The 17,931-nt window shown below is 36.5% G+C and overlaps 2 protein-coding genes across 6 annotated transcripts in view; one reads left to right on the top strand and one right to left on the bottom strand.

The window, feature by feature from the left end:
* The window catches only part of ZNF236 (zinc finger protein 236), a 66,482-nt gene extending 59,909 nt beyond the window's left edge, over positions 1-6,573 (top strand). For all 4 annotated transcript variants that reach the window (XM_081950125.1, XM_081950124.1, XM_081950126.1 and 1 more), the window contains 3 exons: positions 403-532; positions 1,425-1,601; positions 4,849-6,573. In XM_081950125.1, coding sequence (XP_081806251.1) covers positions 403-532; positions 1,425-1,601; positions 4,849-4,973 — 432 coding nt within the window. In that variant the 3' untranslated portion in view covers positions 4,974-6,573. The remainder of the gene's footprint in view (positions 1-402; positions 533-1,424; positions 1,602-4,848) is intronic.
* An 8,033-nt stretch (positions 6,574-14,606) lies between these two features.
* Positions 14,607-17,931, bottom strand: part of MBP (myelin basic protein) — a 151,570-nt gene continuing 148,245 nt past the window's right edge. For both annotated transcript variants that reach the window (XM_081951704.1, XM_081951703.1), the window contains exon 9: positions 14,607-15,591. In XM_081951704.1, coding sequence (XP_081807830.1) covers positions 15,535-15,591 — 57 coding nt within the window. In that variant the 3' untranslated portion in view covers positions 14,607-15,534. The remainder of the gene's footprint in view (positions 15,592-17,931) is intronic.

The following is a 17,931-nucleotide window of genomic DNA, read 5'->3' as shown; positions in this document are numbered from 1 at the left end:
TCCACTTGTTATCCAGACGACTAAATCTTAGTTTGAAGAGAAAAAGAAATATTTCATTCTGAATCATAGTTTGCTTCTTGTTCTGCCTTCAGGTGCTTTAGAGAGTAGGTTGACCCCTTCTTTGTGGCAGCCCCTTAGATACTGGAACTGTCATTATGTCATCCCTAGTCCTTCCTTTCATTAAACTAGACGTGCGTAGCAATAGTGTCTGTCTTTGAAGTGTTGCATTTCACATTCCATTGCACATTTCTTGTCCTTTTGCTCTGAGTTATGTAACACCCCTGGGCCAGATCTGCAAAATGAATATAGGGTTGTAGAAATTGGAACTAAATTAATGAGCCTACAAATATATTTCTATTTAAAAAAATGTGCCAAATGAAATGTATTTTGTCTTTGATTAAGGAGCATATGCAGACGCATCAGGCTGGACCATCACCGAGTTCCCAAAAGCCAAGAGTATTTAAATGTGATACCTGTGAAAAAGCCTTTGCTAAACCAAGTCAATTGGAAAGACATAGTCGCATCCATACAGGTAACTAAATAGTACTGAGTGATACCCATTGCAGTATTTGAGGTTAGATTCTAATCATTTTGCTAATTATGTGTGAATCACCAAGGGCAAAGAAGCCTCATTTGTTTTTAACCACCATGCATTTTTGAGGCTATTAATATTGAGAAAGCTCACCCTTATTACAATTCATGGATTGTAGACATGGCATATTAGACAAAGTGTCTAAGGTATCTACTTGGGCTACTGTCCTCTTCATGCAAGACAGTTCTCATCTGTAGGTGCTGCACTTCAGGACAGAAGGATCCAGAGGAGTGGAACCAATTCTGAACAGCTGCAGAGCCTCTCTTATTAATTGGATTTCCTTCATATTCTGTGTATCCTGCTTTGATAGCCTCCCATTCTCATTGCATGTATGGATATTTGTCTGTCTGAAATTAGCTGCAGCATGCTCAGATCAATTATTTGAAAACAATGGAGGGAATGCCAGGTTACCTGGGGAATATGTGTGGTGGAAGAGTCTACGACCACTTTGTGATCTTTGGGGAGGATCAAGTTTCTAGGCAAACATTCAAGTAGAATTGTTGCATCTCCAAAATGTGTTAATAGAGGTGACCCTTAAGGAATGTAATAAATTGACTTTTGTTTGGATAATATGATGGTTATTTTGCACGAAGACAGGCTAAGAAAACCAGCTTCCCATTTTATTCTCCCATAGCAATTCCCAGCATTCTGCCTTATGGCTGCTGAACATTTGTGACTATAACCCTATCAGCCCATGTGTTTTGCAATGGGCTAGACGATTGCTTAGCTCGGTTGAAATGAGAAAGATACTTTTCGGGTCACATTAGAAGAAATGGGAAATTTGCCATTGGGTCAATTCATCTGTTCTTGTTTCTTTGCTTCTTTACCAAAGGTGAGCGGCCCTTTCAGTGTACCTTGTGTGAGAAAGCTTTTAACCAGAAGAGTGCACTGCAAGTTCATATGAAAAAACATACAGGGGAAAGGCCGTACAAATGCAATTACTGTACAATGGGCTTCACCCAGAAAAGCAACATGAAGCTTCATATGAAACGGGCTCATGGCTATTCCGGTAATGTGATATTTGCTATAAGAAAGTTTGGCATACCTTTTTATTTTATAGCATCATACTGAAGAGACTCAACATTTCTAAGTTTCTTGGATTGTACCAAGCACTATAAGAATTGGGCTTTTTGCTCTGGCTCTTAATCTTTAAGATAATAGTAGGGGTATTAATGTAATTCAGTTGCTTATTGAACAGAAATGTTTTCAGTTGTGCTGTACAGTTATATTCCAGTCCAATTTTATAGGTGGCATAGTTGTTGAGAAGTATGGAGAAATCTTAACCTCACAGGGTGGGGTTTTTTTGAGGGAAAACTGGAAGGAGGTACCACCATGTATTCTACTTTCAGCTTCTGAATATGCATCTAATGAATACATAAATTAATTATTTCAGTTCTGTATTTGACTTTGAAGAAGCCTTTTGGAACTTGCTTAAGTTTTCCCATTTATTGTGACTGAAAAATAAAATGTATGGCAAACGTGTGAGCCATGAAAATGAAAATAGGATGTGATACACCTGCATAGCCAAGTTTCCCAGCCGCCTTGTCACCTCTTCAGACTTCTGCGTTGTTATGCAAATAAATATTTAGGTGCTAATTTCTGCTAGCTTTGCAGAAAACAGGCAGATAAATGTAGACATTTTGTTTATTTTAATAAGTGCGGTCTGGTAAATCTGAGTTGGATTGGACAATGCTAAAGACAGTTGTTAGGCATAGTCTGAAGACCAGAAGAGGATGAAGAGCATTGAGGGAAAATAACTAACTAGCCCATAAGGCAGAATATGGTTCCAGGAGATAATAGAAGATGAGAAGATCAAAGCCATCCAGATAAAAGCCACATGCAGAACATCTGAGAGAGACTGGGAGAAATGGGAATGGATACCAGATTATGGCAACCTCATGGAGATAAGTGGAACAAATCCAAACCAAGTCGATACACCAAGGCAGGAAGGTACATCATTAAACTCAAGATTTTATTCTAAAGAATAGAGAATATACAACAATTTAAAACCCATATTGTATGTGTAATTCTATTTTCAAGCCTACCTATATCTCCATTCAAGAGTTAAGCAAGGGTTTATAGAAACTGATGACAAAATTTCTCCCTATCACTCTCAGATGTTCTGCAAATGGCCATGGAAGGCTTTGATCTTCTCATTTTCTATTATCTCGTGGGAACCTATTCGCCTTCTGGATTAGTTAGTTATTATCGCTCAATGCTTTTTATCCTTGTTTGCTCTTCAGGCTATATATATATATATATATATAACAACTGTCTTTAGCATTGCAATCACCACCTAATCCAACTCAGATTTACCAGACCACATTGTATTTATTAAAATAAACAATATGATTTCAACAGCAGTTTAAAATGGAATTGACAAATAATGGCTTTCTGATCAATTCTTGTATTGGCTATTAGAGGTGAATATGTGAGGCAATCTATTTGCTTTGCTTATGTATGGTAGATTCTGGAGCAAGTAAAGGCTTGCTTGGCCGTTTATACAGGGACCTCTAGGAAGGTCAACATTTAATTATCAGAAAAGCATCACCGAGTCAATACAATGAAGTCACAAACTCCCAACCTGAATGCATCATCTTTATATAAGGTTTATATAAATATGATCCATGCATATTCATCTTCAAAGGGGAACAAGTCTGCTTTTCCTGTTTTACAAGTCCTATTATTGGTGTCCTTGGTTAACAACCGTTTATTGAAATTATGATGGCACTAAATGAGTGGTATTTACAACTGATTCTCCAAGTTGATCCAGCACCCCTGCTGTCAGGTGATCAGAATCTTGGTGCTTGGAAATTGGTTCATACTTTTAATAGGTATGGCATCCTGTGGTCATATGGTTACTATTTGGAACCTTCCTTGTAAGTTTACAAGCAAAGCCAGCTGGGAAGGTTGCTAGTTGCTCCCACCAATTTTCTCCTGAACATCTATACCCTTCCGATTGCAGGGATTTCATGTTAGCACCCTTCCCCTGCCATCCTGCCCATCCACATCTGAGCCTCGCCACAGCATCTCCTCCCTAACTTGCATGTACTTATGTCTCATCTCAGCACTCCCTCCCCAACCCACACAGACTCGCGCTTCGCCACTGCACCCTCTCCCCATTGGGGAATACTCACTGGAATACCCCACCCACCTTCCATAGAACTCGCCCTACTGCCTGCCTGCTTGTGAGCCATAGGGGACTTGAGATTTCTCACTGGCTCTCCATTGACTGTGGGAAGTCTGCAGGAAGTTGCAAGATACAATCATCATAGGTCGTTGCTAATACGCATGATACTCACTTAACATCTATAAGCATTTATGGGATTGCCAATGCTAAATGATATGATCGTGTGATATTGCACTTCATTAACAATGGGAATTCCAACCCCAATTTCAGTCAATAAATGAGCACTATCTATAATGAACAAGAAGGCTGTTTTCTTTTCTAGAGAGTATGTTGACATGAAATAAAACACTGTACATTTAATTGATGTCACCATAATGTAAAAACCCAGTGGATATATTGTAGAAACTTGATTATATTGTAAGAAGACCTATGATTTGCAATAAATCTGACTTACTAGAAGAAAAGCAGTCATTCTTTTCTGGTGTACCTCTAAGAGACATAACAAACAAAAAATACATTTGGTTCTTTTTCTTTATATTTGCAAAATTTCTTTTGATTTTTCTTCATCATGCAATTTTGATGGCTATGTCCTGAATAAATACAGCTGTGGAAACTGCATTAAATGATTAGGTTGGAAAGTAGAATTTAAGGATGACAACTTCTGCATGCTACTTTCTTAATCACAAAGAGTATTTATGCATATAGAGCTCCATTACTTTTGAGAACTGACACATAAATTTTAATAGACATAAATTAAATATTGATTTTTTTTGAACAAGCTACTCTGTTAAAAGAATTGGACAAAGCACAGACTACAACTGCATGTAGGGCTCTGTGTCCAAATGATAGCAATAAAGAAAAGTGATGAGTAGCCCTTTTAAAGATGAATATTCTTTAAATTAAAGTTGTGATAGGTATTTACTCAAAACAAGCCTCAGTAAGTTCCCCTACTCCCAAGCTCTTATTTCCTCTTTTTTCGGACTCTCCCGAAAGAGAGAGTGTAGTGTAGTCAATAAAACTACTGCTGTGTAGTCAATAAAATAATCTTTTGGATTTAATTTTCCGCTGTTTGCCTGAAGACTTTATGCTGTATATCTTACTCCTCTTTATCTTTTTATTATGATAGGTGCAATGCAAGAATCAACCAGTCATCAAGGACAGGAAGGCGAAGACATTAATCGTGCCCTGAATTTGGAAGAAGTTGTTCAAGAATCTTCAAACGAATGGCAGAGTATAACCAATATTTTTTGATGACTATAAGATGAAAGCTCCAAATGCTTTCAGGACTAGAATTTTTTTTTTCTTTTCTTTTTCTAAAAATAGTCATCTGTGGATTTTTACCATTAAAGCGTATTGCAAATAATAAGGATGATATAGCTTTTTAAATATTACGAAACACCGAATGAATGACCTGTCTTTTATAAGCATATAGAATATTTGAGGAACATCAGACAAACTTTGCTGCATTATCTACAATCAGTGATCTCAGGTAGATGGAACTTGTTTATCTTTTCATTCCGCCACAAGTGTATTCTCTAAAACAGAAATACACCCAGACCTTGAAATCAGTGAAGAGTGAATCTGAAAGAGGCTTTCTTGGATGTTCTGTCAATCATGAGGAATGTCTTGAGTATTTAAAACAAAATTGTATGGGTGCCGTAGATCAGGGGTCTCCAACCTTGGCAACGTTAAGCCTGGAGGACTTCAACTCTCAGAATTCCCCAGCCAGCAAAGTTGGCTGGGGAATTCTGGGAGTTGAAGTTCACCAGGCTTAAAGTTGCCAAGGTTGGAGACCCCTGCCATAGATGATGCCTGCTCCAGTGCAGAGAGTACATGATCTAAGGCTGTTTTAGACCATTAATTGGTGTTGGCAGATACATCAGGATGATAGCTCGTATTCATTTCGTTTGATGAGTGCTATTATTTCTCAGCTTTAAACTCAGCAATAATTCAAAGGAACACACTTAACAACTGCGATTCCCTGAAGTAAATGACAAACACGTATACTTTCATGTGGATCTTTCAGCAGAGAAACTTTTGCTGAATAACCATAAAAATATAAGCCATATATTCAAGATGGTAAGACTTTCAAGACTATATGTATTCCCTGAAGAAGATCAAATTAGCTGCAGGTTAAGTTACCACACAGTCATTCTGCAAGATAGCTGCAGATTGGAAGTCCTTATTACTATTGTCATCAATTTATCTTGGCAGTTATGAAATTTTTAAAGACTACCTAGGCTTTTTCAGTATTACTCTGAAAGGTCCCATTCATTCAAAAGAGGTATAATTATATAAAAAACACCCACATTGGAAATAAAGCATGTGTTCTGTTTTAGACATTCCAAAGACAGAAGGATCTTGCTTAATTTTACGTTGAGATTTTAAAATTTCTTTATATGTTATATATATGTATGTGTGTATATATACAGATATTTAAGCCTCTGTGTGGCTGATGAGTATATTTTGTAAATAATAATTCCAGTTTCAAGAAGTGTTTATAAAGTTTTCAACTTTAGATAAACATTTCAAAACCAGTATTGATTCATTTTAATGTAATGTAGACATGTTATATCTTTATGAAAATATTATTGCTTTTAATTTGTTTCTCAGTTCCAGAAAAAAAAAACTATCTGTACATATAATTTATATTTTGTGTATTATAAGACTAGTACTTTCTATTTCCAAAAAAAAGGAAAAATCACTGCTTTTGATAGGACATCTCATAATTCTTTTGTTAACTCTGGACATATGTATATAAGTATATATAGCTGGTGACTTGAAAATAACACTTTTGTTATGTGGAAATATTTAAGTCAAACATGTTGAATAATATTAATTTTTTTCCAAACTTGGTTTTCTGTCTGGTACATTATTCCTTTTCTGGGGTATTAAGTATGTCTTCTTTTTTTTTTTAATTGTCCAAATTTTATTGATTTTAGAAATTTTACAGGGAAAAAGGGTTAAAAGGTTATAAAACATTTTGACAGCTACATTGTACGGGGGGGAGAAGCCCCCCCAGGTCTCACAACTTTTACAAACAAAAATAGAAAAATATCAACATTTACATAGGTATTAGCAGTTTTGAGTTTAACACAAAATCATCAGTATGTTTCAATCATTTTGTTTTGTATCACTTCCATAAAGGTACATTGTAACAACAATTGCAATAATGTTTCAAATCACTTTTGTGATCTGAGTTTTCTGGTTGTCGCATCCTCCCCCCCCCCCATCCACTGGCCGAGCCTCAGCCCCTCCCTCCTTTGTTTCTTGTGTAACATCCCCCATTTCACCTAAGAGAGCACTGTGTTTTTTAGTGAAAGCCTCTGCTTCCACAACTGTGTTGATTCTAATTCTACTGCCCTCCCAGAAAATCAACATGCCTTCTGGTAACAGCCACCTAAACCAGACCCCTTTATTGTATAATTTTTTTGCTAAGAAGGAATATTTCCTTCTCTTATCTCTTACTTTTTTTGGGATCTGTTTAAGAATGGTTATTTCTTTAACCTTATATTTTAATGGTCCTCCCCTTTGAGCTCCTAGAACCTCATCTCTTGTGGTTTTTCTAAGAAATTTAACATGAACTTCCCTTGGAACATTGTGTGTTCTTGCATAGGCTGAATTAATCCTATAGATCAGGTCAATATCCCACCAAAGCTGTTGTTTATTTCTATTAATATATTCTGCTAGTATTGTGGTCATAATCTCCTTAAGATCTTCATTCTCAACTTCTGACAAGTTTTGGAACCTAAGGAAAAAAGACATCCTTTCAAATTCCATTTTTATCATATGATTTTCAAATTCTACATTCCCCCTTTGGATTGTCTTCACCTCGTCTCTCATCCCAACCGCACCCTCCTCCAGTACACCTATCCTCTGTTCATTCCGTATGGTTTGTTGTTTTGTCTCTCTGAGCTGTTCATTTAAGTCCTGCAGTTGTTTTTTCATTTCGTCCTGTCCCTTTAAGATAGATTGAAGCATCTGATGAATAGACAAATCGTTTGCACTCTCCTCAGGGGCTTTAGGTTGTAAAAAAGTTCCCAGTTGTGTCTGCTGAGCAATCGGGCTGCACGTAGAAGATGTCAGGGCCGATGAGGCCTTACCAGGCGGTAACTTCTTTGGACCCATCATGAAGCTCGGAGATAGTTATTGTTCTATACAAAGAAATGGTGTCTGTGGGAAAGCACAGCCGGTAGAGATCACCAGGCAAGCAAGTCCAAAGGAGAATAAATCGTCTGACACAAAACTAGAGCAGATAGGTGGGTCAAAATATTCCAAATCCAGGGGAAAAACATATTTGAAGAGGCTCCTGGAGGTCTCTGGGGTGGAAATTAGTTCAAAGCCATAAAGTTTTCTAAGGGAGGAGTCTCATTCATAAAGATAAAGAAGAAAGAGGAAGTTGGCCATATTGGCTCAGCCAGTACAGGTGGTCAGGAAACAACAAGATCAAAGTTCCCATGCATAGTTTAGAGAAGAATCAGTTCAAACATCCTTTCTCTCGCAGTTGTGGTCAAAAAAGAGAAATTTTTCCCCATTATTTAAGGGAAGTGAAAGTAGATTTTAAACTTTCTCTCTCTCCCATAAAAGGAAGAGATTTTCCAAGTTCCGCTTTTCCAAGGGGGGTGGAAATTCCCCCCCCTCCAATCTTAACTCCTCCAAAGGTTGAAACAGAGTCCCCCCCCCCAAAAAAAACTGCAGAACAGTCAATAGAGTAAAGACAGTAAAAGACCTGGGGAGATCCCTCACCTCACTGCACTTCAGCTGTTTCGTTCAAATTGATCATTTCCTTCCAGGTTGCGTTCGGCGAAGCATGCGGTGGCATTCCGCGCGCTCCCTACGCTTTCCGGCTCCTGGGGCAAAGCTGGAGACCCCACCCGCGGCCGCCGCCGTTCCAGGAGGTCCCAGCAAGCTGCCCCTACGGCAGGGTGCTCCCCCCAAGGCACCCTGTGCTCCCCCTAGACTTCAGGGGAGCCCACCGAAACAGTGAGAAGGCGGACGCACGCATCCGTCACCTTCGGCTGCCGGAAGTCGTCTCCAAGTATGTATTCTTATTGATGGGAATAATTATTATGCCTGAATAGATGCAAAACAATTATTGACCATGACTCTGTAGGTATTTTATATTATTCTGCTATCTTATTTCTTCGCTTTGAATATTTTTTTCATTTCAAGTTTTTTTTATTAGCGTTACTGAAAGTATTTTGCTTGTTTGCAAATAATTTTTGTGCTCATTGATATCCTTATGTGATTAGAAGAACACAACATCTTTAAGAAAAGAAGAAACAGTATTATACTGTGTAAAGTGAAACGACAACGTTTGTGCTTAGATCTGTTCCATATCAGCAGAGACATACAAATTAAATTCACATATTACCATATTTATTTTTTAAGTACAAACTTACGAAGTTAGTTATTTGCTAACTTTGCTATTCACCATCAATAATAATTATATATTAAATGCATATGCCACCAACTCCAAGTGTCTCAGGGCATATATTATAGATGGCAAACCAGGGACGAAATCTACCCTGTCTAGATCATGATAACTTGACTGAAAGACACTTACACAGTTGGGCTATCATTGTGGAAAATGAAGCTCAAAATTATACTTCGCCTAAAACTGTTGAGATTGTTATTTTGAACAGGAAGTAGTTTGAATCACCATTTTGTGCTGAATTACTAAATCAAAATCTTAATGAGAAATCTACCTCGCTCTTGACAAGAAGGCAAGAATGTATTCATTCAGGCAAACAATACCAAGAGTGACAAATAATTCAAAAGATCAGCTGTTGTCACAATTATGAATGCCTTATTGTAACTTGCTTTTCTTTGTTTTGCAAACCAAGAGTAACCAGCTGAAAACATTTAGTGATTAAGAACATAAACAGTATCCTGCTGGATTGAGCCCTCTGATCAATTTGTTGAGAAATCTGTTCTCACAATGGCCAACCAACCTACACAAGGAAGCCACAAGTCTCCCAGGAGATGGCCTTTAGAAGCTGTCACACTGCCATCAAAGCTAATGGCCCTTGATCCGCAAGTCTTCCATGAATTGTCCAACTCTTTTCTTGAAGCCAGCCCTGCTGGTAGCCAGGCCCAGTTCTTATTCAAGCAGATTCTAAAGTTTAATTATGCATAGGAAAGGCCATGTTGCACTATGACAGGGGTCTCCAAAGTTGGCAACTTCAAGATTTGTGAACTTCAACTCCCAGACTTCACGTTTGGAGACCCCTGCTCTATAAGGCTATTTCAAGGGGAGGTAGTGTCTGTTTATGTCATTCTTTCAAGTCTTCATGCAAGTACATGTCTTTTTAAAGTATTGCCCTATAAATCATACAGTATATTCTTTTTCTTATAAGCCGCCTTGAGTTGAGTTGTTTGGTTTGGACAGCCATATATACCCTTTAAATAGTCAGATGGAATTAGATACTGGAACTCTGGAAAGTGACAGAAAGTTGTAAAAGAAGCTACTGCATAGAGCTCTGGTATTTTTGTATCTAATTTTAAATGTATCTACCTCAGAATTATATGAATTTCACAGGAGAATATTTTACAATTTGAGAGAGGGTCCAGTGTCATGCTAGATTATATTTTCTCTCAAACACGATCAATAACTCATTAAATAAATATTAGATTTAGAGAATGTAAAAGTGAGCTTCTCTGAGAAACACTTTCAGGTAGTTGAAAAAGAGTATTCGTTTTCTCTTTATCCCACTATAGTTTAGGTCAATGAGGGAAGCGTTTCTAAACTTGCATACAGATATTGGTCTGTGATTTGATCACATATATATTATCCCCATGCTAGCCTAACTTTTCATATTCTTTTGTTAGCCTGATTAATTTGCAGCTAATTTATGTTTTAGGAAAAAGAAAGGAAAATATTATTTGCCTCAGGGAATGATTTAAGATGAATACCATGCATTTATGAACCTAGGAAACCAAGTCTCTCGGGAAATTTGATAGTATTCTACAAAAACTCTAAATACATCTAATCAGCCAGAGGCTTTGTTGCATTAAGATATTTGAATGTAAAATAATTGCTCTTCTCCATTATGTTCTATGCAGATTTCTTGTAAAGATAGGTTAGACTGAGCTCATTGTCAGTCAAAGTAACTTTTTCCATCTATAAATGTTTTGGGAATTGTTGAGGAAAATATCTGACATTTTCCCACAGTATAACGCTGCAGAATCTTGCAATATCTTTTTCATTTTCCCAATAATTAAAATTGCTAAAAGAAAAAAAAAACCCTTGTAAGTTAACATTTAGGACAACAGAATATGGATTTTCCCCCCATTTTTGAAATTTGCTATACCATATTGGACAGTTCCACATTATACCTCTGGTTAGAAATAATGTGTATGTTGAAGTCATACTTACTGGACATTAAATCAAATGTTTTTTATTTAATATTGAGCAGAATTTTTGAACGTTAATTATAGAATGATCAATTATAGAGCTATTTCCTTAGCTCCCAGAATTTGAAACACACTTGAAACTTAGTGTTATCAAATTTGCTTTTTAAATATTGCTAATTTTAATACAAGGGGAAGAAATTATTGCTGCTAGCACATATATTTTCATTATGTCCACCTCTTCCATGAATCTAATTGTTTTATCTTAAGACATCATATTATATATGATTGCAATTTCTAGCGGTACCTGCTTTGTTTAAATCGTATCTGAAGATGGAGGTTACTATGGATAAAAGCAATTTTGCTTGTATCGTGCAAGTTCCTTGTTTTGCTTTGCATTTTCATTTCAACAGCCCTGAAAGACAAGTACATTTATCTTTCTAATGTTCTGTCTCTGAAATGCTTCTTTCATTCTGTTCTATGCGAACCACATTTTCTCTGTGCTTCAAGCATCCCAGGCCAGAAATACAATGGATCACCTAATGGCTTTTCAAGTTATAATCCTGTGCTCAAAAATAAGATGGCATCATAATTCGACCAGATTTGGAGCATAAAGCAAGAATTGTCAAGAATCCCAAAAAGATTCTGTAAAAACACAAAATATTGTGTAGAGTGGCACTTGATCTCTACAGTCTTTGCCCACGCTTAGGATTAATTCTGTGCATTCTTCCTTTAGACAATAAAGTTATGTTTTTTTTTTCTGGGTCCACAAACAATGGGTTGGAGAATAGAGGCAAGGATACTTCACTGTTTGGGTGGAACTCAATTCAGTGTTCTTTGAACCCAACCAATCTACTTTCATCATCTTTTAGCAACATTTGCTTAAGTTTAGATTCATTTTCTGTCTAGAAGGTTATACCACATGTCATCTTTGTGGTATATTGGCTGGTTGGCTGAAATCATTCCCTAAATACTAGCTAGTTGGGAATATATTCTGATTTGCTTGCTCAATACTTTTGCTCACAAACTTTAGACACCATTTTATATTTCTGACTATGAAAACCCATCATGGTTCCATATTTGAATACCTTTTAAATTAACGTTGCATGGTGGACCAGTCCCTAGACTAATGTATGATTTAGTTAAAATTCATATAAAGAAAACATAATCCTACCAATATGGAAAAATTAATGGGTTGCAGAAAACAAAATGTTTCATGTACAAAATCGGACCCACAGAGAGAGAGGTAAAAAGTGGAAGCAAAGATGAATAATGCATTTACTTGAAAAGTACAGACTTTGTTTCAGTGTTTTCTTGCTCGTAGCAATACTGTGGAATTATTTGCATAGGATAGAAGACATGTTATTGAATTTATTCATTGAATAATTCATTCACTATGGTAACTCTTTCCTGTTTAAGAGTGATGATATTCAAATGAAGTTGCTGTTGCCACCATATAGTGTACTCATCCGAGTTGGTCTGTGTGGATTCAAAGTAATTGCTCCCTAAACAGGATCCATTGTATTGCAAATGTAGTGCATTTAGGTAGTGTATTAAGGATGTGCTTGGGTGGAATAATAGATAGTCTTTTATTTCTTCCTAAAAATGTGTCCCGTAGGGAAAAAAAAAAACAATTTGTCCTTATGGCATTTAATTTCTGTAAAGATTTTTTAAAACAACAACAATAATCAATGATGTGAGAATTGCCATCTGAAGTATTACACCCTCGTGTATTGCTTAAGAATAATCTTTCATTAAGCAGTGAAAGATTACTTAGGACTTAGAAACTGCGTGCTGCTTCTTGAAATTAACAATGGGAAGATAAACATTGATGAGTTTTTTTTCTTATAGCAGTTCTGTAATGAGCATTTTTTCCCCATCCATCAACATCCAACTTTTAAAAAAGAATAAATTCATTGTTTCTCCCAAGGGCACTTAGTTGCAAGGGGCACATTTGTGTGTGTGTGTGGGGGGGGGGTTAGCAGTGATAAGCGATGAGCTTAAGATTCAGTTCAAGGTGTCTCCGATGCAAGAAATGTCTGCAAATCTTCAATGTAACCCGACCATTCCCAAGAAGATCAGAGACGGTGTTAGGTTCACAAACCCTCATATTTAGCACCAGTTCTGAATATTGACTTTCAACCATTTGTTTAGTGACTGTAAAGAGTTACAATGGCACTGAAACAAATAACTTACATTGGTTTTTCACACTTTTGTAACTCTTGCAGCATCCCTATGGCTACAAGGTCAAAATTCAGATGCTTGACAACTGACTCATATTTATGATGGTTGCAAGCTCCTGGGATCATGTGATCTCCTTTCGTGACTTTCTGACGATGTCAGTGGGGAAGCCAGAGTCACTTAATAATTGCGATACTAACTCAACAACCGCAGTGATTCACTTAATAACTCTGGCAAGAAAAGTCATAAAATGGGACAAACCTGATTTAACAACTGTTTTGTTTAGCAGCAAATTTTTGGGCCCAGTGGTGGTTGTAAGTCAAGAACTAACTGTACAATGTACAATGTGCCTCCTTTATACATTCAACGAAATGAAACATCTGCTCTGACAAAGACAGATGAGAAGAAAACTGTGTTTAAACGTGCCCCTGTTGCTTAATTCACCAAGTACTGTATTTTAAAAGGGATATAATCTGCATCCAGACTTAGTTGTGAACTTGACATACTTTAGTTAGCTGCTTTGTAAGTTTGCATGAAATATCTTTAAAAAATTTCTCCAAATGTCATATTAAAAGTTGAGTATTTTATTTTTTTTCAGGAGTTGAACTCATACACTTTAAAACAATACACTTAAATGAAACTCACTATTACGTTGTGGATACACAACGGGACGAGGCTACACATAGAAAAATACACATAGCCAGTAACATTTTGAAAGAAGATGTAATAGAGGGGCGTATGTATTTGTGTGTTGGTGCATGCTCATGTTTGTTTATTGGTTTTTGGTATTTGGTTTTGTTTAGCTTCTGTATTTTTCTACTCTCTCATCTTTCATTGCTGCATATTAAGACTGTTATGTAAAATCTATGGTAGATTAAGGAGAACTATCAGCCATAGTAACTCTCTGCATCTCTGGCATTAAGTGTCAAGAAATTCTAATATTATGTTGTTGTTTTTTTAGCATAGCTTAAGGTAGATGCTGGCTTGGGCCTAAATGTATTCTATAACATATAAGCTCAAACAAAACTTTGTAAGAGTAAAAGAAGGCCTCAAGTAACAAAACAGGTTTTATATATTTAAAATAGTGCAATTCAGAAGAGCATTTTTCTTCATGTAGAGGGGCAAACCCATTCCCACATGCATATATCTTCATATATGACCTGTTAATATTTTTACCTCTAGTTGTTAGTGCTAATTTCCATTACCTGCAGTGACACAGTCTATCTTATTTTGGTTCACTGCTTGTTTAACTCTGCTGCAGTAACAAGACAACTACAACTACTAACTATGTGTGCAGTTACAATCTGGAACTTCATCACCAAAGGGCTTTAGACTTTAGACTTTTTTAAAAAAAAAAACTATTCGCCGCAAAAAAGTTTACTTTGCAGCGAGCCCACTCTTCACATATCTAAGTCTATGGTTTTTTTTGTTCTTTGGGATTATTCCTTATTGCTATCATTGTTATACTACTCTAATTCAAGTTTGATATCTTCATGTCTCTCTCCCAACCACTCTTATTTCCCAATATGTTGGCAGTGACAAGCAATTGGTTATGCACAAGAAGTTGCTAAGACGTTGTGTAATCCTTCTCCATAACCATTGCTTGGACCCATTGAAACATTCACAGCTGCCTTCTCCCACATCACAACATACCTTGCACTCCCAATGTAATATACCTTTCCATGACTGCCTAATCCAGTTAGGAAAAGAAAAACAAAAGGTGTGAAAGAAAAGGGATACAAAATAAGAGCAAATAAAAATAATAAATCAAAGCCAAATCAAAACATTGGATAAACAGCCCTTACAACATTCTGCACGTGTTTTTTTTATTATTGTTTGTTTACAGCAAAGATCTCAAAAGATTAGTTAATGACCGCATTAATTTAGGGTTATATTTTATGTGATTAAAGGTTAGTGAAAAAGAAATCGGAAAGGGAATTAATGTTGCGTGTTCCTGAAAAATTAAAGCTTTATATTTCTTGGGGAGCACCTTGAAGAAGAAGAAGGAATAAGATGGGGGATTTTGTTATTTTTTCCTAAATAATGCTGACCGAAAGCTACCTTGCAAGTTTGGGAAGCTTTTGTTGTTGATTTTTCAACTCTTGGTCAGCATTTGCCAATATAGTTTTGCATATTCCTACTGCATGCATAACTCAACTGACATTAACAAATAGATTGTTTTTTTTTTATCTAAGGAATTCGGCAATTTGTTATTAATCCTTGGAGTAGCTATGTTATGAAGCAGAGAATGTAGCCTTTTAGTGACATCTTAAGTGTTTCAGCGCCTAGCAACGGGGGAGCCAGACCTGGACCCAGGTCGGGAACCGGAGCCTCCCTTTGGAAAGAAGAAAGAAGAAAAAGCAGTATTAAAATCAACATATGCAACTGAAATATACTACAATATACATATTTTGTATATCCTATTCCATTCGGCCTGTCATTCAAAATAGCTCTCCAGCGCTCAAAGCAAGGTTCAAAACTGGTTAAACCTCCCTCAAGACTGGCACAATAGAATTAGGATTCAGTTCAATAAGGGGGCATCTTTATTGTACTTCAGAAACGGCAGCTGTCACAAATCGTGGACAGCCACTGAGAAGGATGAAGCAGAGTTTACATGGCTTCGATTTCAAATTCAACACACGCTTTCTCTCTTTCCCTCCCATGTAATGGAGTTCTTAGCCTTCCATTTTCCAAGCTCATTTGATAGCGGCCATTGTATGTTTGCAATTCTTTGCATTCCCGTTCTGCGTATTGGCTGCCTCTAATAGAACAATAGGGATGATGTATTGGATAAAGAATGGATAGAGAATAACAATTAAATTTTGATTCACAATTTGACAATTCTGATTACTGAAATAAGGTAGTAGGTAAACAAAGCATTTTGTAGCATCTTCAATTAGGTTCATATGGATACTCTCTGTCATACCTAGAAAAACACTTTTCTTTTGAAAAAGGAGAAATAGTATTAACTCATGTTTGCCTAGAATTTCAAGTTTTTAAGAAATGTTCACAACAGTGAATCAATAGTAATGTACTTTGCAAGAATAGCTCATATTCTCTGTATTTGTAATCCTGTTGTACGTTTTGCCTGTTCGCCGCAAAAAGAGAAAGAGAAATAAACCTGCAAATCTCATATTTTAACATATTTCCAGCACCAAATAATTTTGTGATTTAGCTTCCAACCCAAGTTAGATATTGCAGAAGCAAAACTTTTGTACTTCCTCACTTCCTCAAAATATAGGAAAAATCAAAGTGGTTCTCATAAACCCAGAATATTCCATGAAATCAGTTTCTACTTCATGTTTTGAGTACTTTCACCCTCTCTACTACCGGTAGTCCTTGACTCACAACAGTTCGTTTAGTGAAAGTTGCAACCACATTGAAAAAAGTGATGTATGACCATTTTTTATACTTAGGACCCTTGTAGCATTCCCATGGTCATGTGATCAAAATTCAGATGCTTGGCAACGGACTTATATTTATAATGGTTGCAAGGTCCGAGGTTAGGGTTTGCGACTTTCTGATAAACAATGGGGAAGCCAGATTCACTTAGCAACTGTGCTACTAACTCAACAACTGCAGTGACTCACTTAACAAATGAGTCAAGAAAGGTTGTAAAATGGGGCAAAACTCCCTTAACAAATGTCTCATTTAGCAAGAGACATTTTGGGCTCAATTGTGGCCGTAAGGTCAAGGACTACCTGTAGTTGAGTGTCTTGCAAAAAAACCTTTTCAGGATAAACATTGCCACCTGTCCCTTATTCGTTTTGCAGCCTTCTTAGGAGAGCTGCAAAAGGAAGGCAGGAAACAGAAACAGAGAAGATTTATTTTAGCAGCTATCAGATTGACTTAAAGGATTGGGTATTAAGGAACCTCCCCCCCCCATTTTAAAATACATGCTTCTGCCTATCTCCTGTTGCCGGGTGCATTCCTTAGATTTCTAAAATTTATGCTTCCATAATTACTTGTTGATTCAGAAGGCACCGTACTACCTTATTTCAATAATTCACTGTTCATTTTTAATCTCAAATTACTCAGCCACAACATTATTGCTTAGTTTCATAAATGACAGAGCACTGTAATTATACTTAATGGCTTATTAATTATGTTCCATGAATCATTGATTTCTATGTTATTGTAGTCCTATTAAATCCATTACTTGTCATGGATGCTCTCCTTAAATTTGTTTGCTCTCCTAAAATATATATCTGGTGGAATATAATAACAGGGACCATTTCATGCTAAGTTACTGTCGAAAATAAACCTGTATTTTTGCGGGTGCTTAGGAAGAAGTTGGAGGGAACTTTTTTTTGGTAATAAGAAGGCTGAGCAAAATAAAATAATAAAATTGTCTATAATAGATAAAAATTATTAGGAGAAAATACTTGTCTACTTCAAACATAAATGAAACTGTCTAGGGCTAAAAGCCCAGGCTATTCTGAACTAACTTTTACCAGCTCTAAAGAGAACAGTCAACAGTGGAAGTTGTGAGATTCTCAAGGAAAACAGCAAAACTTGGCTTACAAAATTAGTAACATTTATATATTTGTGTGGAGATGTGTGCAGCTGCTTTGAAACTGTTAAAACTGGGGAAAGGGGAAATATTTAAAACTGAAGAAAATGAGAAAATAATAATACAATCTTTTTAAAAGGGAATGGAATATTTTTCCAAATG

This window comes from Natrix helvetica (assembly GCF_964273705.1).
Source record: "Natrix helvetica genome assembly, chromosome: 4".
Lineage (NCBI taxonomy): Eukaryota > Metazoa > Chordata > Lepidosauria > Squamata > Natricidae > Natrix > Natrix helvetica.
This window is presented reverse-complemented; position numbering and strand designations above follow the sequence as displayed.